The sequence below is a fragment of the Rhinatrema bivittatum genome, chromosome 14, assembly GCF_901001135.1.
Source record: "Rhinatrema bivittatum chromosome 14, aRhiBiv1.1, whole genome shotgun sequence".
NCBI classification, from domain to species: Eukaryota; Metazoa; Chordata; class Amphibia; order Gymnophiona; family Rhinatrematidae; genus Rhinatrema; species Rhinatrema bivittatum.
Window position 1 is genome coordinate 36,375,397 of NC_042628.1, and position 25,724 is coordinate 36,401,120.

Consider the following 25,724-nt stretch of genomic DNA (forward strand, 5'->3'; position numbering starts at 1 on the left):
AAACTGCAAGACTAACACAAGTAAGAGAAAGGGCACTATCATTGGCAGAACCCATACTATGGAACTCCATGCCCTTGAAGTTAAGATTACAAAGAGACTGCAAAACCTTTAGAAAAAGTTTAAAGACCTGGCTCTTTAAACAAGCGTTTAAAAAAGAGAAGGGGGAATAGAATAAAATGCCAGGGCAGGGCAAAGCACGAACAATCAAACACCCACACACGCACTGCAGGATTCACTAAGGGTGTAGTTTTTTATTAAATAACGCATCACTAAAGTTACAAGTTTAAAGATAGTTTTGTACTCAAAGCTGAGAATGACCTGGACATGATTCATCACATGTAACAATTAAACATTTATAACAAACTATGACCTGGATTTATCAAAATGCGGTAAGTACCGCATGCGATAGCAAAAGGGGTGTGTTTTATGCTAATATAGCATTTATCGCAATTTGTGCTAATTACCTGTGTGAAGAGCAAAGTTAGCACAAATTGTGATACCCTTTTCAGATTCTGCAATAAGGGCCGACCTGTTGTATTTCCTGTATTCAACCACTGGGGGACCACTGTTAATGGTCACAGACATGGGGGGGAGGGGAGGGGGAGAGAGAGAGAGAGAGAGAGAGAGAGAGAGAGAGAGAGAGAGACTGGCCATAATGCCATGGCCCATAGGTAGATATTTGTATCCCTATGGTAGGCCCACCTAGTAACTCGAGGTGGGGATTAGGTAAGAGTGTAGGGGGTTAGGGGCCACTTTGACATTCTACGTGACACCTACGAACAGAACAGTGGTCTCTTGTGAAGATTTGATGGCCTTCGGAGTGAGGAAACTCACTCCAAGAAGAGATTTGGGCAATGTTCTCTCAACCTAGCTTGATGTTACAGTCCATCAAGCTAGGTTGAGAGAACATTGCCCAAATCTCATCTTGGAGTGAGTTTCCTCACTCCAAAGGTCATCAAATTTTCATGAGACTACTGTTCTGTTCGTAGGTGTCACGTAGAATGTCAAAGTGGCCCCTAACCCCCTACACTCTTACTTAATCCCCACCTTGAGTTACTAGGTGGGCCATAGGGATACAAATTCCTACCTATGGGCCATAACATTATGGCCAGGCTCTCTCTCTCTCTCTCTCTCTCTCTCTCTCTCTCTCTCTCTCTCTCTCTCTCTCTCTCTCTCTCTCTCTCTCACTCAACCCTTCAATTCACCTGAAATAGGCCTTATGGGAGACATCACAAAGGGCGATGAAACCTTACCGCATGGTCACGGCAGCTATCGCACAGCATAACGCAATTCAAAGAGGTGTAGTTAAAATCGGCGTTACGGCTGTGCGATAGCTCTTCGCAGACAGGCTAACCCAGCCCACTCTCCGCCCCTAACTCCTCCTATTTTCTGAATTTGCATCGCACCATACGATATGGTGCGACTGCATGCGTTAAACACGTTTTCGCATGCGGTAAGGGCCTATCGCATGCGTTAACGGGGCTTTTCGCATTCGATAAGCCCTTAACGCATGCGAAAACGCCTTATCGCATTTTGATAAATGACCCCCTTTGTTACCGAACCTTATGGCACCTATGTAAACTGACAAATTTTAGTATCATTACTTTTATGTGCCTTATTGTAAACCGTTGTGACGATCCCTGCTGAACGACGGTATAGAAAAGATTTAAATAAATAAATAAACATTGGAAGAAATGCAGGGTAATACCAATTGTAGAGTACACTGACAGATCTACACCAGATATAAAAAGTGCTCTCACAAGGGTACAGAACAACAAAGCTATGCAGAGGACACTCATAGAAACACACAAACAGAACGGCAGAAAAAGCCGTTACAGCCTATCTATTCAGCTTTACAATTCCCAGCACTCCCTCAGAGATACTCTGTGTTTAACTCCATTCATCACCTTGACAGGGAGGCTGATCCATGTATGCACTACCCTCTCTGTAAAAAAAAATAAAAATTCCTTAGATCACTCCTGGATCTATCATCTTTCACCCTCATTCCATGACTTCTCATTCTAGAGTCTTTTTTCCTTTGCCATAGGCCTGCCTCCTCTACATGGAAACCTTGGAGGTATTTAAATGTCTCTGTCATATCTACACTAGGCCCTATCCTATCTTTCCTCTAGGCTATACATGTTTAGATCTGTAAGTCTGTCCTCATATAATTTAGCAGAGCAAGGCAGAAGATGCACCCATGTACAATGGAAGTCAGCATAGAGAATGAGAGCAAGAATTATGCATACATTGAAGTGTCGCATACAGCATGACAGTGAGCAAAGAGGAGCAGAGAGGCACAGGCACAGAGTGAGTCATTGAGGAGACAGGTCTGGGCCTACCTCTTGTTCATGCTCCTTGCTCAGGGCCAGATAATTGCTCTTAAGCACAATATACTCATCAGCCAGCTCCTTGCGATTGGTCTCCACAGCTCGCAAACGTTCTCGTGCAATCTGATGCTCATTAGTCAACTTCTCCCTGTGGAGCTCCAGCTCCATGATATGGTTCTCTAAGGACAGGATCTACAAATAATAGTAAAAATAATAATAATAATAACATTCTAAAGTAGCATTCACAGTGTCTCTGTGTGAAAGAAAGTGAGAGAGGAGAGAAAGAAGGGCAAGTACTGCTATTAACTAAAGAGTGTTAATGCATTTTAAATGTGCATTAATAATAACACGGGCATTATCATTTGCATATGCATTTGTGTTATCACATAGTACTATAACACACATGCAAATGACCTAAATAAAATCAAAATTTATGCTGACGGCTTCATAGGGATGGCGATTTTCAGTGTCCCCCACAAAGTTCTGTACCCATAAGCCTGAAAACTCAATTTCAAAGGGAATGACCCAGGGAGTCAGGATCAAGCAAGTATTAGTTTCGATTGATAATTTAAAAAAAAAAAAAAAGGAAGTTTTGAAAGATTTCTCTGTTTGTTTCTTGGAGACAGTTCTATCTCCTCGCTCTGCTGGGGGCCTAGGGGGGCTTGCCCCTTGATTCTTCAGCCTAGGCTCCCCATTTCCCGGTGACCTTTTGGGGAGATACTGGTGGTCCAGTCACTCTCGCTTGCTGGCTGTCTATCCCTGAGAAGTGTCCTCAGGCCTTTGGCAGGGAAGCTTATTCAAAGCTGATTAGGGCTTATACTAAGCCCTAATGGCTTATACTAAGCCCTAATCAGCAAGCAATCTTAAGGACAGCGGACAGCTCTGGCAGCGTGCAGGGTTCAGTCTCTGCCTCCGCTTACTGGCAGGGCTCAGCACAGCTGATTTTTCTCTTAGCGGTGATTTTTTCTTCAGCTGATGCTGCGTTCCAGCGTTTGTACCGCCTGCAGAGAGCCTGCCACGCGGCTCTCTTGCGGCGGGTTCTGCTCTGGGTGCCTGCCGGGTGGGGAGAGTCTCTCCTCGGCACCCGCAAAACCAGCGACCCAGGGGCGGGCTGCACGCCGTGTGGCCAGGCCGTTCCCGGCTCAGCAGACCGCAGGAATGGCAGCCATTTTGGGAGCAGTTCCTGATGCTGAATTGGGACTGCAGGAGGAAGGTGAGCCTGATTCTCTGATTTCTCCTCCGGATTTGAGCCCTGCACATTCTCCGGAGGGGGTTTCTGACCTATCCCCCCCTCCCTCTCCTCCTCCCCCCCCCCCCCCCCCCCCCCCCCGGAAAGTCTAAGCCTCGTTTTTCCATGGTGTTTGTGCTTCTCATGCACAAATCCTATCTCACTAGCCTGCTGGAGGATGAGGACCCCCCCCCCAGGGCCCCTTCCAGCAAAGATCCAGCGGGTTTCATCTCCGCAGCCATCTGCAGCGCCAGAGGGGCAGGGTTCCATTAGGGTCAGGGTGGTGCCGGGGGTCCCGCCGCCTCCGGACCCCCCCCCAGCCTTCGCCGGTTCCTGATCCTGATCCGGATTCCCTGCTTCCAAGCACCCCCCCCCCCTCTTGAGGGGGATGACCCACGAGTGCTTTGCCTATTTCAAAGGGAGGAACTGGAACCACTTATTCCCTTCATTTTGAAGGAGCTGAGAATTGAGGTGTCCCCTAAGGATACTGTTACAGCCGCTATGCCCGCTAACGTGGACCCGGTCCTGGGGAACTTAGGGCTCCTCCATGTACCTTCCCATTCCATCCTATGCACAAGCTGATGCTTCTTCGGGAATGGGAGTCTCCTGAGGCAGGACTCCAAGTGGGTAGGGCAATAAACAAGCTCTACCCTCTCCCTGAGGACTGCTTGGAATTGCTTAAGATACTCAAGGAGGATTCCTCTGTCTCTTTGGTTACCAAGCACACCACCATCCCGGTGGTGGGGGCCACGGCATTGAAGGATGTTTAGGACCACAAACTTGAACTTTATCTCAAGCACATCTTTGAAGTCTTGTCCTTAGGAGTTCGGGCGACAATCTGCAGCAATCTCTGACTCCATCTGCTGGACGGGGGACATAACCCACCGTCTGGACTGATCCTGGTACATACAGGGAAGAACCAATTTTCCTTTGAAAATTACCCCCTAAGTATTAATGCTGGATAGTACATCCAATCTTAGTACCCGGAAGGCTTAATGAATGAAAGTTAACATATGAAAGTTAATTACATCTCTCTCAGGGGGTATAATTATTATTCATACCGGTGGCTCATGTTTACGCACAACTCTAGACTCCCCCACTCCTCCCCACCAGAAAAGTCACCTATCCCTCTCCATCCCAATGCGCCCATCCGAGATTGAAAATTTTGGGCCTACACAGGGGCCACCCACCCCTGGATGCCCCTAAGCCATAAGAAGGCTTTTGAGGCCCTTCAACCCTTGATGATCCCAAGCCATGTTTGGGTCTTGGGATCTGGGATCTTTCTTATAAACCCCTCCCCTCTACCAAGGTGCAAACTCTCTCAGCCACAATTTCCAACTGGGCCATCATAGACCTTGGCGAGTTTCCTTATCCCCAGACCCCTTATCCCCAGACCCCTTGACTTTGGGGGTAGGACTCTGGAGAGGGTGGCCAGAAAGGTCTGATCAGCTTCTTGGATGGAAGAGCATGAAGGTCTAGTTGGAGTTTGTCTTTTTTTTTTCTCTTTATTACATTTCATTTACATAACAAAGTAATAACACTCTGTATAAGAAATTCAAGTGTGTACAACAATCAACTTTTCATAAAAAATAGGTAAACATCTAATTCAAGGAAAAAACAATTATTCGTAACACACTTCCCAATATCATAGAAGAAATTGAAGGGAGAGGTGGATGGAACAAGTAAATGAGGAGAATCATCGCATATATTATACAAAGAAAATACAGGTAATCTGAAAGTATCCCAACTTCACTTTCTAATTAGATCCACTGCTACTCAAGTTGATAACAGGTTCATGCCTTCTAGCTATCAGAAAATACCTTAATTGTACAACATCAAAGAAAATATATGTATTGCCCCCCAATTTCACTATGCATTTACATGGGTATTTTAATAAAAAACTTGCACCCAAAGAAACTACTTCAGGTTTCAATTCCAAGAAGTCCTTATGGCGCAATTGGGTTGGTCTGGCTAAATCAGGATAGATTCTCACCAGGCCACCCAGAAAAGGTATATCCAAACATTTAAAGTAGGAACGCATTTGTTGCGCGTCCCGGCTGCGCTGGTGCCATGACCGGGCCTGCTCACCTCGGGCTTCCCTCCACGAGCTCCGTTCCATCCTCCCAGCTCTCAGCGTCCTCAGCGCCTCCCCCGAACACCTCCGTCTTCGCAGGCCTCTCAGCAGAGCTCCCGCAGGGGCTCCGCATCCTTGGCATCCTTGGCCCTGCCCCTAGGTGTGCGCGAGGGCGACACTCCCTCATTTAAAGGGCCTAGTGTGGGAACCTCGGCCAGACGCCTCCCAATGACATCACCTAGCATCATATATAAGGTGAGGGCCTTCCCTCAATTCCTCGCCTTGGCAAACGGGTCGTCACACTTGTGTGAAGCTAGTTGCCATACTGGGTTCCTGTGTTCCTTGATCCTGTGCTTGTTCCAGTGTTCCTGCATTCCTTGATCCTGTGCTTGTGTTGCGTCCATCGGTCTTCGACGGCTTCGCCCCGCCTAGCGCTCTCTACTTTCGACTCCTCCTGCTCACCTTGGACTGATGGCCGCCGCGGCGTCTGCTTGCCGTTCTCTCTGGCGTCCCCAGATCGGCTTTGGTGCTGCCTCCCGCCATTCTCCTTCAAGGTACCTCTAGGGCGCGTGCACGCACGCCGCCCTCATCTTTAACTCTACGATAGCGCGAACCTCAGGGGCATCCCCCTGTTCTGACGTCACGACTTCTGGGTATATCTGCCTACAGTATTTGCTAGCTCTATGAGTTAGCAACAGGATTCGTACGGATGGAATTTGCTCTCCGTTCCTAAGCTACTCTGCCACTCCAGCTCTATCTGGAACTCTTACTACACTTCGGGGTCTCTAACGGGGTACCCACTCCTCGGGGGCCTCTTGCTTCTTTCAGGTGCTATCAGGAAACCGGTACTCGCTCCTCGAGGGCCCATGTTCCCTGTGTCGCTGCCTGCAACCTCTACCCTTCTACTTGGAAGAACTAACTTACAGTTACCATCAGTGAGTACAGAAACCATCTCTCTCCACAGTACTGCTTCACTGGAACCAGGTACTCGCTCCTCGAGGGCCTGCTCTCCGCTCCGGTGCCAGACCTCTTGTCTAGTGGAATCTTTTTTACTACTAAGTGAGTACACTGCTACCAAGTCTCTCTGCTCTAAGGGATCAGGTACTCGCTCCTCGAGGGCCTGCTCTCCCTGTCTCGGAGCTTCTCCTATTTCTACATTGGGACTCTGAATGTTAATCTTATTGTGTGCTCATAACTCTCAGCCTCTTTCCACTACAGCACTGCCTTGCAGAGGATCCGCTCTTCCAGCGTTCTGTGTGAGACGCGCCCAGCCGGGCTCTACAACCACTACTCACTACTGCCACCTCTGGTGGTCATTCACACTGTTTAATATAAGATTCAAATCTGTGTTTGTCTGTCCGGAGTCTCGCCTGACACCGTGGTCCCTCACGGGACTGCCCCCCGTGGGCGTGGTCAGCTGCCACAGTGTCCAAGGATCCACCCAAACACCATTAACCATAACAGCTTGTTCCAGTGTTCCTGCGTTCCTTGTTCCTGTGCTTGTTCCAGTGTTCCTGCGTTCCTGTGTTGTTCCAGTGTTGTTCCAGTGTTCCTGCGTTCCTGTGGTCCTTCCTGTGTCCCAGCGTCTGTTCCTGATTCCTGTTCCATGTTCCGCTACCCAGGTTGTACCTTCTCGGACTGATACACGGTACTGACCTCGGCTTGCCTCTGACCACGCTCGGACTGATACACGGTACTGACCTCGGCTTGCTTCCGACTACGCCCGGACTGTAACACGGTACTGACCTCTGCTTGTCTCTGACCACGTTTGGACCGCTGCCTGGAACTGACCTCTGCTTGACCACATTTGGACCGCTGCCTGGAACTGACCTCTGCTTGCCTCTGACCACATTTGGACTGCTGCCTGGAACTGACTCTCAGCTTGCCACTGACCACGCTCAGACTGATACCTGGAACTGACCTCTGCTTGCCCACTGATCACGCTCGGACTGATACCTAGAACTGACCCTTGCTTTGGCTGACCTCTCTCGGATAGATACCCTGGCTTTAACCCTTGCACTCCATTCGGTCAGTCTCTTTGCTTCTCCTGTGACCACCAGGCCTGCCTGCTCTGACGCTGCCCACGGCCTTCTACAAGCTAGACCACTAGGCGCTGCCTATCCTGTCCGGAGGACCTTTAGTCCCTGTCTCCTTCCAGAGGTCTCTGGTATTCTCTGTTCCAATCTAGCTCACCTGTTCTCCACTAGCCGTGCACCTTTGCTCTTGGTGGGAATATCTCTCCGCTACCTCTCCGGGAGACCCTCAGAAGCCCACCTAAGCCCAGGCGGTCCAGGAATCCAAGGGCTCAACCTGCAGAGCCTCCGGACTGTTATTGGTGAAGCTCCAGCTAGCCTCTGTCTCCTAGTGTGCTTTGCCTCCTGGTGGCAGGCGCTCTCTGGGTCCGACCAGAGGGCTGTACCAATTCTGCACCAGGCCAAGAGTCCACCTCCAGTGCAACAGCATTACTGTATTCAAATCATATACTGAGCAAAAAGTCACCAGTAGTGTTGTTCTGCTTATGACTTCTACTTGAGATTCTTCCAAATATTGGGTTAAATTGGATAAGTTCTCAACAGGAATAATTCTCGATGAACTTTGCTTCTGGGACAAAAAAATTGCCCTCTTAATCACAGGAACTCTATCTGAAGGGATTTTTAAAATATCCCCCAAATATTTTTTTTAAGGTTATCACAGTCAGTTCTCCTTTTATCTTGGAAAATTTAACATCTGCAGGTTAGATGTGAATTGTATTTTCCAGAAATTCCATTTACCTACCTGAGGCCAGTCGCTAACGTACTATTACTGCAGTTGTATTTTTTTTTTTTTTGTAAATATCTTTATTGAGGTTTATAACTTACAACAAAAACAGTGGTACATCCTTAATCCATTAACTCATATGTCATCCTTCCCCCCCCCCCCCTCCCCTTCCCTCCCTTCCTCTCCAGCACATGTTCTTTGAAGGTTGAAGAATCGGGAGAAAGAGACAGTATGGAAGAACCAGTAATTGTATGCCGCTCTGTCCTCGTGTTGTTGTCTCTGAACCAATCCTAGTTTTCCATTGTTGTCAAGATTGCGTGGTCTCTCTCAATCCTGGGAAGTGTCCTCACCGTACCATGGATCTATACAATTACCCACTTTGGGAGCCAGGTACCCTGTAAAGGCTGCCCATACTAAGTTGGTTTGTACAGACTTCTTTGGTGTATGTGTTGTAAGAATGGCGTGCTCCATAGAGCAGAGGTGCACCATTTTCTTAAACCATTGGTCGTGGCTAGGGGTATCTGTAGTTAGCCAATTTGTTAAGATGACTTGTTTGCCCACCAGTCCTGCCTTCAGGACGAATAAGAGGTCTGGGGTTGATAATTTAACGTGGGTCGATTTCGCCATCCCGAACAGCCATAAATTGGGGTTTGGCGATAAAGTCTTTTTCAGGATGGCAGAGCAAGTACAACATACCTGCTTCCAGAAATGAAGAAATCTTTCTACAGTCCCAAAAACAGTGAAAATAATTGCTATCTCTATCGGCACACTTTGGGCACTGTGGTGTTTGTGCGAACTTCATCTGATATCGGGTAGGGGTGATATAACTCATCCAAAGAAATCTGTACTGCGTTTCTTGTACACGTACATTTTCAAAGATCTTCATCAAGTCTTTAAAACATTTCTCAAATTTCTCAAATTCTGCATATGTTAGGGAAAAGAGGGGCCATCCTTGCCATCTAGAGTATAGGTGTTGTGTTGGGTGTAAGTTTGCATACCCCACTATCTCCTTATAGAAATAGGAGACAGATGGCTTGGTTTTTCCCCCCACTTGGACTATTTCCCTTAAATTTTGAACTGTTGGTGTGTTTGCCGATTGTTGTGTCCCAGATTTTGTGAAATGAGAGATTTGGAGGTATGCATAGTAGTCCTCTACTGGTAAAGCGTATCTCTGTTGGAGGATTTGAAAGGACAGCAGAGCTCCAGTCAACCTATCATACAGGTCCGATATGTAGGTAAGTCCCCGTTTATGCCAGCGTTGAAAAATGCCTCCTGACTTCCCCAGCGGAAATAAGTCGTGTCCCATAATCGTAACAAACTGGTTAAGGGGATTTTGCAAGTTCCCTACTTTACAGAGCGTCTGCCAGGCTGTCCTGCACGTCCATAGCAGAACCTGCGATTTTATGTGGGAAAGGATCATTTGGGATGGAATCAATATTAACGGGTTAAGGGACTGAACTCCATACCACTCTAATAGGTATGCATATGGGGAAACCGTAGAAGTTGCAAAAAGCCAGTTTTAATGTGTCGGATGGAACAGGCTAAGTTGTAATACATCAGGTTTGGACAACCCAGCCCCCCCACTGTCTACTGGACACATGAGTGTGGATAGTGCAAGTTGTGCTCGTTTCCCCCGCCAAAGAAAGGAGCGTAGGGCCTGTAGGAGTTGACGTTGGTCCTTTTTTGAGATCCATAGCAGGGCTAATTGAAGGATGTATAGCCATTTAGGCGTTAGGACCATTTTAAAGAGTTGTATTCAGCCTATCAGCGACAGTGGTAGGTCCGTCCACCTCTTGAAAGTAGCCAGCGTTTTCTCCATTAGGGGTTGTATATTTGCCGCGTATAGATTAGTTATTTTGTGTGGGATGTGTAGGCCTAGATATGTTCGTTTGTCAACCATCTAAGGGGGAAGTCTGTGCTGCAAGTGGTATGTAGTATACCTGTAACATCAAGAGCCTCAGATTTAACATAGTTAACCTTGAGCCCCGCAAAAGAGCTATAGTGGTCTAAAAGCTCGAGTACTGCTGGCAGTGACAGTGAGGGTTGCGTAAGGTATACCAGTAAGTCATCTGCAAAGGCGGCTATTTTAAATATATGGTTAGGACCACCAAATCCCTTCACCCGTCTACTTCCATCTATTTTTCCGTAAAAGGGGGTCAAAGGGCCAATATATATACAGAGGGGATAGGGGGCATCCCTGGCGTACTCCTCTTTGTATAGCAATGTCATCCGATAAATGGCCATTTACTAGTATGCGTGATATGGGGTCTGAGTATAATATGGAGATATATTGTAAAAACTTGCCACGAATTCCAAATCTTTGAAGAACCGAGAAAAGATATGGCCAGGTTACGCGGTCGAAGCTTTCTCTGAATCAAAGCCAATAACTATCGCTGGGATGTCCTGATTTTGGCAAATTGTCATGGCAGTTAACAGTTTTACAATAGTCGAAACTGGTTTGCGGCCTTTAACAAAACCAGCTTGGTGATGAGAAATCAGGGAGGGAGGAGAATCTTTAATCTCTCAGCTAGTACTTGGCTAATATATTTTTAAATCGCAATTCAATAATGATATAGGTCGGTATGATGACGTGCTTTTTAGGTCTTTCCGGGTTTTGGAAAGTACTATAATATGTGCGGTATTAAAGGAGGTGGGAAAACCTTCCCGTGCCAGTCTCTCTTTAAAGTAATTTGTCAGGTGCTCACTTATGTATGGTGACAATATTTTGTAGAAATCGTAAGAGAATCCATCTGGACTAAGAGATTTGCTTGGTTGGGCAGCAGAGATAACCTGTGAAATTTCGAATGTTTGAAGCAGGTGATTCAGAAAGTCACGTTGGGATGCCGAAAGCGTGGGCATGGTAATATCCTTGAAAAATTTGATCTCTGAGCTCCCTTCCTCTTGAACGTCTGACGCATATAAAGTATTATAAAACTGTCTAAATAATTCACTGATCTCAGGTTCACTGGAAACGTTCCTCCCTGATGCGGAGGTTAAGTTGGCGATAAAGGATTTTTTCCTCTGCATTTTTATTAAATTTGCTAATAATCGACTGGACTTATTTCCAAATTTAAAGAGGTTTTGTTGGCCCTTCCACAGGTAAGATTGCGCTCTAGTATCCAGCAGAGTATTCAACTGTCCCAATATGCTATAGAGTCATTTCTGTGTGCAATGATGTGCTTTGAATCAGGGACTTTTTCGCTTTTTCCAGGGATTTTTCTAGTTCTAGGATTGACTTGTTTATCTGTTTATTACGCGTGTGGACATATGAGATAATCTCCCCCTGAGTACCGCCTTTCAGTGTCCCAGAATAGATGGATATTGGTGATATGTTGTTGGTTATTTTTGCATAGTCTGTCCATCTTTCCTTGAGGAAGGCCTTGAATCGGGGATCATCCTTCAGGAAAAACGGAAACACCATATGCGCGTGTGGGGGGGGTAGATCCCGGGGTTTTTAACTGAATGGAGATAGGTGCATGGTCCAAATGGCCAGGGTTCTCTATCTGTGCCTTTGACACTGCAATAAACTCCTGTTTGGAAATAAGAAGTAGACAAGGCGTGATAGTGTGTTATGGGGATCTCGATATGTGGGTATAATCTCGTTCATTGGGGTGGAGAATTCTCCATACATCGAGAAGGTCGAGGTGGTGGCATAAATAAGCCACTCCCTTTTTTTTCCAGTTGTATTTTTTAAGGTTTTCACCTCCTCCTCCAAATTTTGAATAGCAGTACCACCAAAATACCTTGATGGTCTTGGACAACCATATCCCAGTTGTTGAAAAACCCCTTGCAATCATTGGGACTGTTCCTGAAAGGTAGTGGCAAGGCCTGCCACCAAATCCCAAAGGGACTCTAGAGTTACAACTGCTGGTCTTATAATCCCCACCGGGTTTTGACTCACCCCTCCAGCTCCAGCCACTTGATCTTCTGCACTCACTGTCTCCAGCAGATCATCTACAATATTTCCTCTCCCCTCCTCAGAGAATTCCAGACTCTGGTCAGGGTCGAAGTCTGCACCCTCTCAGAATTAGCACTGCTAGCTCCCGACCAGCTGAGACCGACCGGTAGGTTTCCCTCCTGTTTCTCCAGCATCTGCGATGCCATTTGAGGGGGAAGCTGAGAGCAGATGTCGTAGGTCTGGAGGGCTTAAGGTTATTTCCTCCGGTGAGAACAGAGCTCCTCTCTCCGTTCCACCAGCAGGGGTTAACGCCCTCAATTCCAAAGCAGGAACAGCAAACTCCCGGATCAAGCATTGGTCGGTTGGAGGGCTGGGTTCGGGCGGATAAACCCTAACCCTTTCTTTTCTCTTGTTCGGCATAAAAAAAATTTTTTAGGTTAAATTTCTTAACCAGTGCAGAGCCACCGAGAGCAGCTTCCTTTCAGGCGGCCATATTGGATCCACCCAGAGATTATCATTTAAGATGGCGGAGGCATTTGCTTATAGGAGGCTGCTGGATGGATTGTAACTTACAACCTGAAACCCTTGCAGATTATCAAAAATATTTATACTATCTAAAAAAAAAATTTCAATTTTGCCACAGAATAAGCAAGATGAATTAAACTCACTTTTATGAGCAAAAAAAGCCTCTACTGTGTTTCTTTAGCTCAAAGGTTTCTGCCTCATACTGTTCTCGCAACTTATTTGTCTCAATTTGGAGGTCGATAAGGTCCTTGGAAATCTGAAAAAAGATCAAACATTGCTCAAGAACAGAATGGAAGCTTACAGTAAATAAGTCTCAATAACTGGAGTGACAGAACTCAGTGACAGCTCACACTACAATGGCAGCAGTCACAATGGGGCAGATGTGCAAACTGTTAAATCAGCTAACTCCAAAGGTTAGTTGGTTAAACATCCACTGACTGGCTAAACTTAATTTACAAAATTCACAAGGAGGCCAAATTTAGCTGCTCAAAAAAGGGCAGTTCCTAGGGTGGGCTTATGATGTAGCCAGTTAAGTTTAAGTGGACAACTTTAGTCATGCAAAAAGCAGTCTTAAATCTAGCCAGTCAAACTTTGATCAACTAGATTTAGGAACATTTTCAGCTGAAGATTTTCATAAAGATCAACAGCTAAAATTAGCCAGTTTTTTTTATCTGCTCAGAGGTTCTTTGACAACGGATCCCAGTGTGTCCTGTTACTGAAGTTATGGAAGTGTAATGCAAAGGGGTACATTTTGAAATCATCTAACTGGCCTACTTTGGGAGATAGCCAGTTAAACTCTCCCCTTTTAAAACTGGCTCCTTTAAACTGGCTAACTTTAACCAGCTAAGGGGGTAATTTTTAAAAGGATTTACACGTAGAAAACTGGGTTTTACACATGTAAATGCACTTTGCTTGTGTAAGTGGGCTTTTGAAAATTGCTACAATATATACCATTGGATTGTCCATAAGATTTACATGCATAAATGGTTTTTGAAAATTGCTATGAAAGTATGTTGCATTTACGTGCATAACTCCTTTTAAAATTACCCCATATGTCCAAGGTGCACAAATTTAGCCAATTAAAAACCGGTCAGTTCTGGGGGCAGGAGCAGAAAGTCAAGTGGTTATCACTGCTTTTCATTGACGAACTTGGCTTGGCAAATCTAGGTTTTGCAATAGGAGACTTAAATCTGCTTGGTCAGTGCTCAAACACCCTCCCCCTAATCCAATAACAATAAAAGGTTTTCCAGGTCTCCCTCCCAACAATTAAAAAAAAAAAAAAAAGTGCCAGACTACCTAATCCCCTCCCTGCCACCCAATAAAGTGCTGGGTTGCCCCAAGCCCCTTCTCATTCCCCCTCTGAACCTTGAAAAAAACAATCCCCCCTCCCCACCATTCCCCCAAACTCTCATCCCCATTTCCCCCAGAGCCTCTCAAAAGAATCCCTATGGTATCTCCTAAGCGAAGCTGAAAGGATGATACAGGCTTTGCTCCCCTGGCTTGGCTTCTGGTATTTCTGTGACAATACTCATAGCAGATCTCTAAAAATTGATCCTCAAAGGGTCCGATGAAATCCATGCGCCGCGGCTAAAGCATGGTTTAACACGCGACTGCACGTGCGTTTCGGACATAACGGCCGATGCAATACGGGGATTAGCATGTCCAAAACGTGCATCCAAATCACCGCATAGCTAATAGTGCTCATCACATGTACATTCCATGTAGATGAGGCTATTAGCTAATCCCCACAATGCAAAAAATTTTCCTGCGTGGCCAATGCGCCCATTACAATGCGGCAAATTTTACGCCAGCCCAGGGCTGGCATAAAGGTATGCCACACTCGAGGGCCCATTGAAAAAAAAAATCCTGCTTTCTGTAATTCTTCCTAATAGTATCGTAGCGATACTGAGTAGGAGGAATCAAATAAAGCAGATTTAGTTAAAAAAAACGTTTTTGAAAAAAAAAAATTATGGACGCCCAATAGACACACACAAGATACACGGTCTAGGTCATATATCTTCTGCGTGTCTATGCCAGTAGTGGGAGAAAAAGGACACTTGTAGATTGAGCGTCCTTTTTCCTAACCCGCTTGACAATCACCTCTCCTGTACGCCTGATGCTGAGGAGGTGCCAGGGACGCACACATTTTCCTTAGCACCTCCTTTTTGTATAACCCCTCATTTAAATATTGGATCGCATGCCCAGGAGAGGTGGCTAGGCACTCGTTAGGAAAACAGGCGCTCAACACTGAGCGCCTCTTTTCTATGCAGAAATATTGCATCGGCCCCTTTAAGTGCTTACTGCTACTATCATCATGCTTTTTTTTGTATTATGTAAACAATCACTACAAATAAGAAAGAAAGTGTACGAGTTGCTATTGAAATGCTGACTATACTTTATCTCAAATTCTCCATTAAGTTATGCTAGACTCCAGCAGCTGTAGTCTCTATCCAAAGCTGTAAGATGCTCAAAACACCCACTAAGATGTGAAAACTATCATTTCATTTTAATTTTCAATAACCTTTGCCTTAAGTACTTGCTCAATCATTAATATATCCTAGAAAATTTCACTTGATAAATATGAATGACTGTCTATGAATACCACCTTTGTGACCAATCATTGTATATCTGTAGAGTTATAACTATGAATGTTACTTCGTAAACCGTTGTGATCTATACACGGAACGACAGTTTAAAAAGGCCTAAATAAATAAATAAATACCTTAAGCTTCTCCTCCTCACTGAAGACCAGCTTAGATGATATGTCAGTTTTGGAGCCTGCCAACTTCCCCATTTTGTCCTGCATCTCCCCAAGCTTTGTGTACAATCTCTCATTCCTATCCTGCAACTGCACCTGGACATGAAAAAATCATCATCTCCATTAGTTGCATCAACATAAGCCTCACTGCTCACTTTACATATTCGGGGATGTCGGCAGAACAAATCATTGCACACTCTGCACATTCAGTAGTGTCGTGTAAACAAAACAAAGTACTGCTCATTTTAAGTGGTAGTATCAACAGAACACATCTCTGTGCCCTTTACATGTGCAACGTTGTCAAAGTAAGTTCCAACTTATGAGATGTTACTCCAGCCGTAGTCGATGTACTGCAGGAAACTGAGCACCAGACTGCACAGAAAAGGATGAGCATCTCATAATTTAAGATTTTAGATTTTTAGTGCACTTTTCTGAGGGCTAATTTCTCTTTCAAGGCAGATAACACAGGAGTAGCCCTGATTAGGAGGTTACGTATAAATACATAGTTATATGATACATTACATAGATAGCCATATGATACCTTGTCATCAACTTACAATCAATGATTAATGTACAAATTACAATCAACCTATGGTCAGCAATTAATGTATGGACCACTTACAGCCAAAGATTAATGACAACAATTTGGTCCATGTGGAGTAGGCTGGTGAACAGCAAGTTAACCAGCACTTTAGCAGTATATTCAGTGGGACTTAACCAGTTAGGTTATCCAGGTAACTTTGCTGCTCCCTGGCTCACTGAGTATAAAAAAAGAGCAATAAGGCTAAGGCCACTTTCCCCCCTTCCACCCCCTCAAAATCTCTTTAAAAAATTATCAGGTTAAGAGGCACTCTCCCACCCCCTCCTCCACCATCAAAATAATATTTGAGTAAATCCTCACCTCCCTCCACTCCTCACCCCTGAAGGCTCCCAAATGCAGAGCAGGAGTAGCAGAGTCTCTTACCTCCCTCCCCCTTGCTTAATACATAAGTACTCATAGCTCTGGCAGTTTAGGCACTTATATATTTATTTATTCTCTGCACTCCTTTGCTGAGTGCTCCCTCCAAGGAGTAATTAGATGTGTGCACATTTTTCATGGGAGCAACAATTTTTTTTAAACCAACAATTTTTGAGTGCCAGTATTAGCATTGCATTTCTGTAATAGCAAAAAGCAAAATTTATGTGAGCAACTATGTAAAGCCTGTGAACGATGCTCCGAAATGTGTGAGAAATCGCTCACGCGCTTAGGGCCAGATTTTTAAACCTACGCGTGGGTGTAGATTTGTGCGCGAAACCCGGCGCACACAAATCTACACCCGATTTTATAACATGTGTGCGCAAGGGTCGGCGAGCGCAAAGGGGTGCATACTTGTGCACCTTGCGCGCGCTGAGCCCTAGAGAAGCCCCGATGGCTTTCCCCGTTCCCGAAATCAGAGCGGCCTTGGAGGGAACTTTCTTTCCGCCCCCCCCCCCCACCTTCCCCTCCCTTCCCCTACCTAACCCGCCCCCCAGCCCTATCTAAACCCCCCCCCCCCCCCGACCTTTGTTGATGAAGTTGCGCTGTGCAGGAAAATTACTTCCTTTGTGAATTTCTCATAAGCACAAGTTTCTCTGTCTCCCCAGGCCTCCAGCCCGCCCACTCCCCACCCATATTTTCAAGCCCCGGGACATATGCGCGTCCAGGGGCTTGCGCATGTCGCCGGGCCTATGCCAAATAGGCTCGGCGCACACAGGAGCGGGTTTTCGGGGCTACACGCGTAACCCTTTGAAAATCCGCCCCTTAGCTTAGAGGGAAGTATGTCGTTGATTGGCCATTCACTGACAGCCTAGCTCAGGCTGGTGCCAATTTATTATATAGCTAAAAACCATGAGATTGCAGTTTTAAACACCGAATATATGCAAATATGCCTTATTTATTGCCCCCCCAGCCTGCTTAACCTAAACATCTCCCCACTAATCGAATACTTAACGGTAAACCTAAACACCTCCAAACCAACCATCGTGCTTGGGGATTTTAACCTTCATATGGACGTGTGCCCATTAACAAATACATGCCAGACACTAAATGATATAATGACAGCACTAGGATTCACATTAATTTCAGATAGACCCACACACAAAGCAGGACACTCACTGGATCTGACATATATCAACCATAGCTTCATGGAACACACGAACACTAAATATAAACAAATTCCATGGTCAGATCATTTTCTAGTTCAGTCTACAATTAAATGCCTAAAGCCAACAGAAATACAGAAAAATGAAACAGTAAAGTTTGAATATCGCCCACCATATAACTCTGAAATACTGAAAAGCAAACTAGAAGAACCATTAATACACTTTGACCACAAAAAATGTGAAGCCGCAACAACAGCATGGCTGGAATATGGGACTACCATATTCAACCACAAGTAAATTAGCAGATGATATAATCCCCACAAAAAGATTGCAAATACATAAGCCTAAACAACTAAACCCATGGTATAACGAGAAAATAAAAGAAGTAAAACGAAATCTGAGAAAAAAAGAAAAAGAGTGGAAAAAAGAGAAAACAATAGATAGGTTGACTAAATTCAGAAAACAACTAGCGTATTACAAAAAAGTAATTCTCGACGCAAAAAAACTATTCTTCAGCCAAAAAATTGAAAAATTTGCTAACACTATTTAATATAGTTTAAAACCTGACTAATGATAAAACAGAAACAACACAGACCCCACAAGAGAATAAATGTAATGAAATAGCACACTATTTCATAGACAAAATAACAAGCCTAAAAGCAAAAATCCCAAATTCAACAAAACAGGAAATTACAATGCAGACTAGAGATGTGACACAATGGACCACGTTTGATGAGATATCCAGTATCGAAGTTGAATCCATGCTAAAAAATTTAAATCCAGCACCACATAAAATCGATACAATTCATAAAAAAACTAGCTGACACCGTTTCCCATACAATAGCCAAAATAATTAACCTATCCCTTAATGAAGGATCAATCCCAGATATACTTAAAGGTGCAATAATCAAACCAATATTAAAGAAAAAAAACAGTGACCCAAATAGACTAAGGGCTAGATTTTAAAAGCCCTGCGCGCGTAAATCCTCCCGGAAGGTGGGGGGACGCGGAAGGAAAGTTCCCTCTGAGGCCGCTCCGATTTCGGAGCGGCCTCAGAGGGAGGCAGGCTGCGCGGCTCGGCGTGCGCAGGCTGCTGATTTTGCACAGCCTTGCGCGCACCAACCCCGGATTTTATAAGATACGCGCGTTATCTTATAAAATCCGGTGTACTTTTGTTCTCGCCGGTGGCGCGAACAAAAGTATGCACACACATATGTTTTTAAGATCTACCTCTAAGTAACTACAGACCTGTCTCAAACCTACCCCTACTTGCTAAATTGATAGAAAAAACAGTACAAAAACAACTAGCCGAATATCTAGACAACAATAACATACTTTATCCCTCACAGCACGGCTTTAGAAAACACTATAGCACCGAAACATTACTAATCTCTCTAACTGACAACGTACTACGAGGATTTGATAGTGGGAAACACTACATGATACTATTAGACTTATCAGCAGCATTTGACACAGTAAACCATAACATACTACTAAAAAGGCTAGAAGAAATAGGTCTAAAGAACAAAACAATGAAATGGTTCAGATCTTTCCTAAACAATAGATTTTTCCAAGTACAGATTAAAGACACAATATCAGATAGAATTGAGTTAAAAACAGGAGTAGCCCAGGGATCCACACTCTCGGCGACACTATTTAACATCTACATGCTGCCTCTATGCCACCTACTGGTGACTAATGCACTAAGGCAGTGCATTAGCGAACGCCTATGTCACACGCCATGACGTCAAACGTCGTGATGTCACGCCTTGAGCTCCCAAATTGCACGCACAGGCGCGCATTCATTCACCTTCGCCGGCGGGGGCTGCTGGAAGCCGTTTTCGCCGCCGGCTCCCTCCGCTGGATGAATGCACGCCCGCCGGTGAAGCTGAGTGAATGAATGCACGCCCGCCAGCTCCCGCCGCATACGGGCATGCATTCATTCACTTTCGCCCGTACGCTTTCGCCCGCCGCTTTCGCCCGCCCGGGAGGAGGAGAGAGAGAGAGGACTGTTCAAAGGAAATTCACATGCAGTAAGTTTACTTTTATTACTCTTATTACACTTTATTCACTTTTGTTTTAATTTTCGCGCTGCCTTGCTTCGGGAGGAGGGTAGAGGACTCGCAATCCCCCCTGGTACCTGTCATTTCAAACGTCATTTGAAATGACATTTGAAATGACAGGTACCAACGCACCCAGGATACTGTATAGGCACTGTATAGCGGTAGGTGATCCGAACTGTGCGTGCGGCAAACGCAGGTGTGCCTGGCCGTAACGCACTTCTTCCTACTGCTCCTTACTGTATCGGCCCGAAAGTGATTTAAAAAAAGTTTAAAAACATGGCTTTTCAAAAAAGCATTTTACAATGAGAATGGGGAATATGAAGTTTAAATGAAAAAGCAAATGAACATCTACACACAGCTAAAGTCACCTAGTAGCGTACTGTATATTTTATTATTTTTACTCATCATTATTATGGAATAATTTAAGAATATGCAGTATAAAGTACAATTCTTGTATGGTTTTTCCTATTAATCATATAAAAGGACAAGATCCAGCTCACACATCATATACCTTATATTATGAAAACTTCTTACCGATAAATGTTTTGGCACTTTGTTAGTAAGAATTTAACCAAATGTAAATTTACGTGCCTCTCTGTAAACCATTGTGATGGTGCATTACTAAACGACGGTATAGAAAAGATTTTAAATAAATAAATAAATAAATAAATAAATAAACTTAGCTCAGTGCCTGTGAGCCAGTGTGCATTCTCACAGACTCTGCGGTATCTCGCCTCTCTCACAGGTTGCCCTAGTAACAGGAAGCTTATACTGGAGCAGGCAGTGGGACTGCTGCAGACTCTGTGAATGCGAGCACCGGCTCACAGGCACTGGACTGAGTTTAGCTGAAGCTCTTGATGCAGCTGAATAAAAAGGAAACCAGCAGCAGGCCCAGATGGTGGTAGTATCAGCAATGCTCCGGCGCCTATCAAAATCTCGCGCCAGAGGCAGTTGTCTGTCTATCCTGCAATAACAGCACACAACACTTGATTATGGTGAAGCAGGGGAAAACCTGTCAATTTGCAAATGTTTAAATGCTTTTTTCAATATGTTAATGGACAGATCATTTGTTTGCTTTTAACTGCTATATTTTCAAATTAATGTTACAGTATGTGAACCTAAGGATAGAGGATATGCCTGTGCTTTCCACATTTTACTCCACTGTAGCTGCCCATTTATAGACCATGTTATTAATGTTATTCGTGAAATCACTTACACATTGCTGACTACCTTTCCTAGTACACAGTCTATTACTAATTTTATTTAGATTATTTTAATGCAAGAAAATGTTACATCTTGCTAAGATGGAAAAAGGAAAGCATCATCACATTAAGTTCCCAAGGTCCCATTGGATTCTGTTTTCTTAAGATTTTTGCCCTAAGTATAGAATGGAAAAACCTCTTTGAACAGCTTCCACCCTACCTCGATATACAGGAAAAAAAAGGGATGGGAAAGTATTTTAGTCAAACAGCTTCTGGAAAATAGAGATAAACAGCTACAAATAAGCTATTATTTTTGTCCCTAGAAAAGAAACTTACTTGTGTACTTTACAAAATGCAATCTCCTACTGAAATCCATCGCTTAAAAAAGTAATCAGACTATAACATACTATAATTAGTCATTTGAATAATGAACAAGTGAATGCTTCATGACTTCAACAAGCAATTCGTTAGTCTACTGTCACAGCACATCACAGAATCATTTGGCCAGCTTGCATGTCCCACTTCACTGGAAAACTTTACGGAAGCATTAATGCTCATATTACATAGACAATTTAGATACATATTATACATGCACATACAAAAGATCAGATGAACCATTACATTTTCATTGATGAGGCGTTGGTTCTCTTCCTTAAGGGCACCAATGTTCTCACTATCCCCGTGGGCATTCATGTGGTCATACGGTCGGTGCTGAAGGGCCAGGATCCTCGCTCGATACTGGGTGACCAAGGACTGTAGAGCAAAGAAAGAATGGGAAGTAGGATGAGTAAAATCAGAACAACTCAGTTTCTGCCATCTATGTGTGTTTACAGACTGCACGGGGTTGCTAGGAACTCGGGTTGCTAATGTGTATGTGCCTTTCTCTATCTCTCTCGCTGCACAAGTGGCTTTATTTGGAGGCGTCACCATGGTCCACAACAGGAGGGGCATGTGAATGTAATCTGTTAATGAATAGATGGAAAAGGCAAACTACTGAAGAGATGCAGTGATTCAAATAAATGTAAAGCCTGTAGGAGTGCCACCTTCTTATTGCAGTGACTCAAACAGATGGAAATCTAGAATTACGAATATGTATTCTTCTCACAAAAGAATGAGCTTTGACTCATATGAATATCTCCTTTCCATTGAAGGTTTCTGTGATATCTTATGCTTCTGATTATACCTTTTCTCATCTTTTTCTACTTCCTTAAATTGATAAGGTTACGCTGAGGTATTTTGGTTTGGAAGAAGCATAAGCTTTTTTGAACAGGGAGTTCTCAAATTGTAAACTGAAAACCTCTATTTCCTAGCTCAGATCTACAGCGATCTTATATTTAGATAATAATAAAGGAAAATTGGTTCTTACCTGCTAATTTTCGTTCCTGTAGTACCACGGATCAGTCCAGACAGCTGGGTTACGCCTCCCTTCCAGCAGGTGGAGTCAGAGAACAAATTGAAAAGGCATCCCCTGATAACCCAGTGTGCCATCTGCGGTCCCTCAGTATAATGAATATCCAAGCAGAAAGAAAACACAACTTAACCACTGAACAATTTAACAGCCAATGACTAGACCAAAAACTAATAACAAATGGTCCCAACTGTCAGAACTATGTAGTTGCAAGGAGTGTAGATTCTTCCAAGCCTTACAGCCTAACGAACATCTTCGCATCTGTAAATCTTCTGTGTAGGAAGCAAAGGAAAGAAAAGAAATCAACGGACTTACCTGACTATCTGGGTGGGCATCTGGACAGATCCATGGTACTACAGGAACGAAAATTAGCAGGTAAGAACCAATTTTCCTTTCCCTGTACGTACCCGGATCAGTCCAGACAGCTGGGATGTACCCAAGCCGCCTTAACTGGGGTGGGACCCGGTAAGTCCCGCTCGGAGCACTCCGCTACCAAAACAATCCGTATCTGAAGCCCGGACGTCCAAGCGATAGTGCCTAGCAAAAGTGTGCAGAGATTTCCAAGTCGCCGCTCGACAAATCTCCTGAGGAGAAACATTTTGACTCTCCGCCCAAGACGCCGCCTGAGATCTGATAGAATAGCCTTAAGACCATCAGGTACCGGACGGCCCTTACATATGTACGCCGAGGCAATGGCTTCTTTCAACCATCGGGTGATAGTAGTCTTGGATGCATTCTGCCCTTTCTTAGGGCCACTCCACAGAACAAAGAGATGGTCTGACAACCGAAAAGTATTAGTCACTTCCAAATATCGGAGAAGGACCCAACGAACGTCCAACTTTCGCAACTCCTGAGCCTGAGAGGAATCGCAATCCAAATCTGAAAAGGCCGGTAACTCAACTGACTGATTCAAATGAAAAGCTGACACCACCTTCGGAAGGAAGGATGGCACTGTCCGAAGCGAAACTCCCGAGGACGAAAACCGCAAGAACGGTTCCCAGCACGACAACGCCTGAAGCTTGGATATCCGTCTCGCCGAACAAATGGCTACAAGAATCACCACTTTAAGTGTCAAATCCTTTAACTTGGCCCGCTTGAGGGGCTCAAAAGGCAAGTCGCATAGTGCTCGAAGAACCAAGTTCAAACTCCACGAAGGGCAGACCTGTGGTACTGGGGGATTCAAATGTTTGGCTCCTTTCAGAAAATGTGCCACATCTGGATGCCCCACCAGAGAAGTACTGTCCACCTGGCCACGCAAGCAGCCCAAGGCTGCTACTTGAACACGAAGAGAACTGTATGCCAAACTTTTCTTCAGGCCTTCCTGAAAGAACTCTAGAATGTGCACTATCGTGGCCTTTTGCGGGGAAACCTGAGAACCGTTACACCAGGAATAAAAAACCTTCCAAACCCGTGCATAAGTATGTGATGTGGAAGTCTTACGCGCGCGAAGCAGAGTAAAAATCACCGACTCCGGGTATCCTTTTTTCCTCAGCTGGCGCCTCTCACAAGCCAAGCCACGAGACAGAAGTGATCCGCCTGATCGAAAAATTCTGGACCTTGACGGAGGAGGTTCGGAAGGTGTCCGAGATGCAAGGGACCCTCGACCGCCAAATATATTGATCAGGTCCGCAAACCAAGGTCTTCGCGGCCTCTCTGGAGCCACAAGGACTACCAGACTCCAGTACGACTCTATCTGTCTGAGCACTTTGCCCACCAGAGGCCAAGGAGGGAACACATAGAGAAGCACACTGCTAGGCCAGGGAAGGACTAGAGCATCCACCCCTTCTGCTCCATGTTCCCGTCTGCGGCTGAAAAACCGTACTGCTTTTGCGTTTGCTTGCGTAGCCATTAAGTCCAGGTGGGGAACACCCCACCTTTGGATCAAGAGTTGCATCGCTTCCTCGGATAGTTCCCACTCCCCGGGGTTTAGCTGCTGACAACTGGATGGACGTAGTTGACCCCGGCTATGTGAGATGCCGCCAGACGACGCAGATTGTGCTCTGCCCATGCCATAAGCTTGTCGGCTTCGACGGCCACCAGCCGACTCCATGTTCCTCCCTGTCGGTTGATGTAGGCCACCGTGGTGGCATTGTCGGATAGGATCCTTACCGACTGATGGTGGACCAGGGGAAGGAAGCTGCGCAATGCCAGACGAACCGCTCTGGTTTCCAAATGATTGATGGACCACTTGGACTCTGGAACCGACCACTGGCCTTGAGCAGAGTGCGACTGGTAAACCGCCCCCAACCGGAAAGGCTGGCATCCGTTGTCACAATCAGCCACTGGGGATTTTCCAAATCCATCTCCTGTTGAAAGTGCTCTGGTACTAGCCACAACTGGAGACTGCTCCGGGCTGGATCCAGGAGAGGCAACTGAAAGTGAAACTCCTCAGACTTGGGATCCCAGCGGGAAAGCAACGCCCTCTGCAAAGGCCTCAAATGAGCGAATGCCCATGGGACCAGTTTCAGAGTAGAAGCCATAGAACCAAGAACTTGTAAATAGTCCCAGACGATGGACAATGGGAGGGTCAGCAGCTGCCGATCCTGAGACATCACTTGGCCATTTGCTGCATGGGAAGGAACACCTTGCCCACCATTGTGTCGAATCGGGCTCCTAGAAATTCCAGCTCTTGCGATGGAACCAGCTGGCTCTTGGGAAAGTTGATCACCCAGCCGAGTGACTGAAGGCACAGCACCAGCGACTGAACTGCCTGCTCGCAGAGGTGCTGTGACTTCCCCCGAATGAGCCAGTCGTCCAAATAGGGATGAACCAGAATCCCTTCTTTTCGCAGAGATGTTGCTACCACTACCATGACCTTGGTGAATACGTGTGGTGCCATCGCCAGATTGAATGATAGCGCTTGAAACTGGTAACGTTCCCCTAGCACCATGAACCGGAGAAACCTTTGATGATGCTCCTGTATACCGATGTGCAGATAAACCTCTGTCAGATCTAAAGAGGCCAAATATTCTCCTTTGTGCACGGCCGCAATGACGGATCTTAAGGTTTCCATGCGAAAAAGGGGAACCCGAAGGGCTCTGTTGACCTTCTTCAAGTCCAGGATGGGACGGAATGAGCCCTCCTTTTTTGGGACTACAAAATAAATGGAATATCTGCCTGTCCGACATTCCCCTGGCAGGACTGGAATGATCGCTCCCAAGGTCTTCAAGCAAGCCAAAGTCTGGAGTACCACTTGCCTTTTCACTCAAGATCCGCAAGGAGACAACAGGAAAAGGTCCCGTAGAGGGAGCGCAAAATCTAAAGCGTAACCGCGACTTACAATGTCTAAGATCCATTGATCTGACATGAACTTGAGCCATTCCTCTCGAAAAAGAGAGACGGCCCCCTATCACCGGAACA

The 25,724-nt window shown here is 45.3% G+C and overlaps 1 protein-coding gene across 1 annotated transcript in view; it reads right to left on the reverse strand.

Annotated features, from left to right (window-relative positions):
* CCDC78 (coiled-coil domain containing 78) overlaps nt 1-25,724 on the reverse strand; it is a 131,044-nt gene that overhangs the window by 55,982 nt on the left and 49,338 nt on the right. Inside the window, exons 7-11 of the mRNA XM_029577285.1 lie at nt 21,578-21,709; nt 15,535-15,666; nt 12,981-13,068; nt 2,577-2,581; nt 2,343-2,522 (exon numbers count right to left, since the gene is read on the reverse strand). Of these exons, the coding sequence (XP_029433145.1) occupies nt 2,343-2,522; nt 2,577-2,581; nt 12,981-13,068; nt 15,535-15,666; nt 21,578-21,709 (537 nt within the window). The remainder of the gene's footprint in view (nt 1-2,342; nt 2,523-2,576; nt 2,582-12,980; nt 13,069-15,534; nt 15,667-21,577; nt 21,710-25,724) is intronic.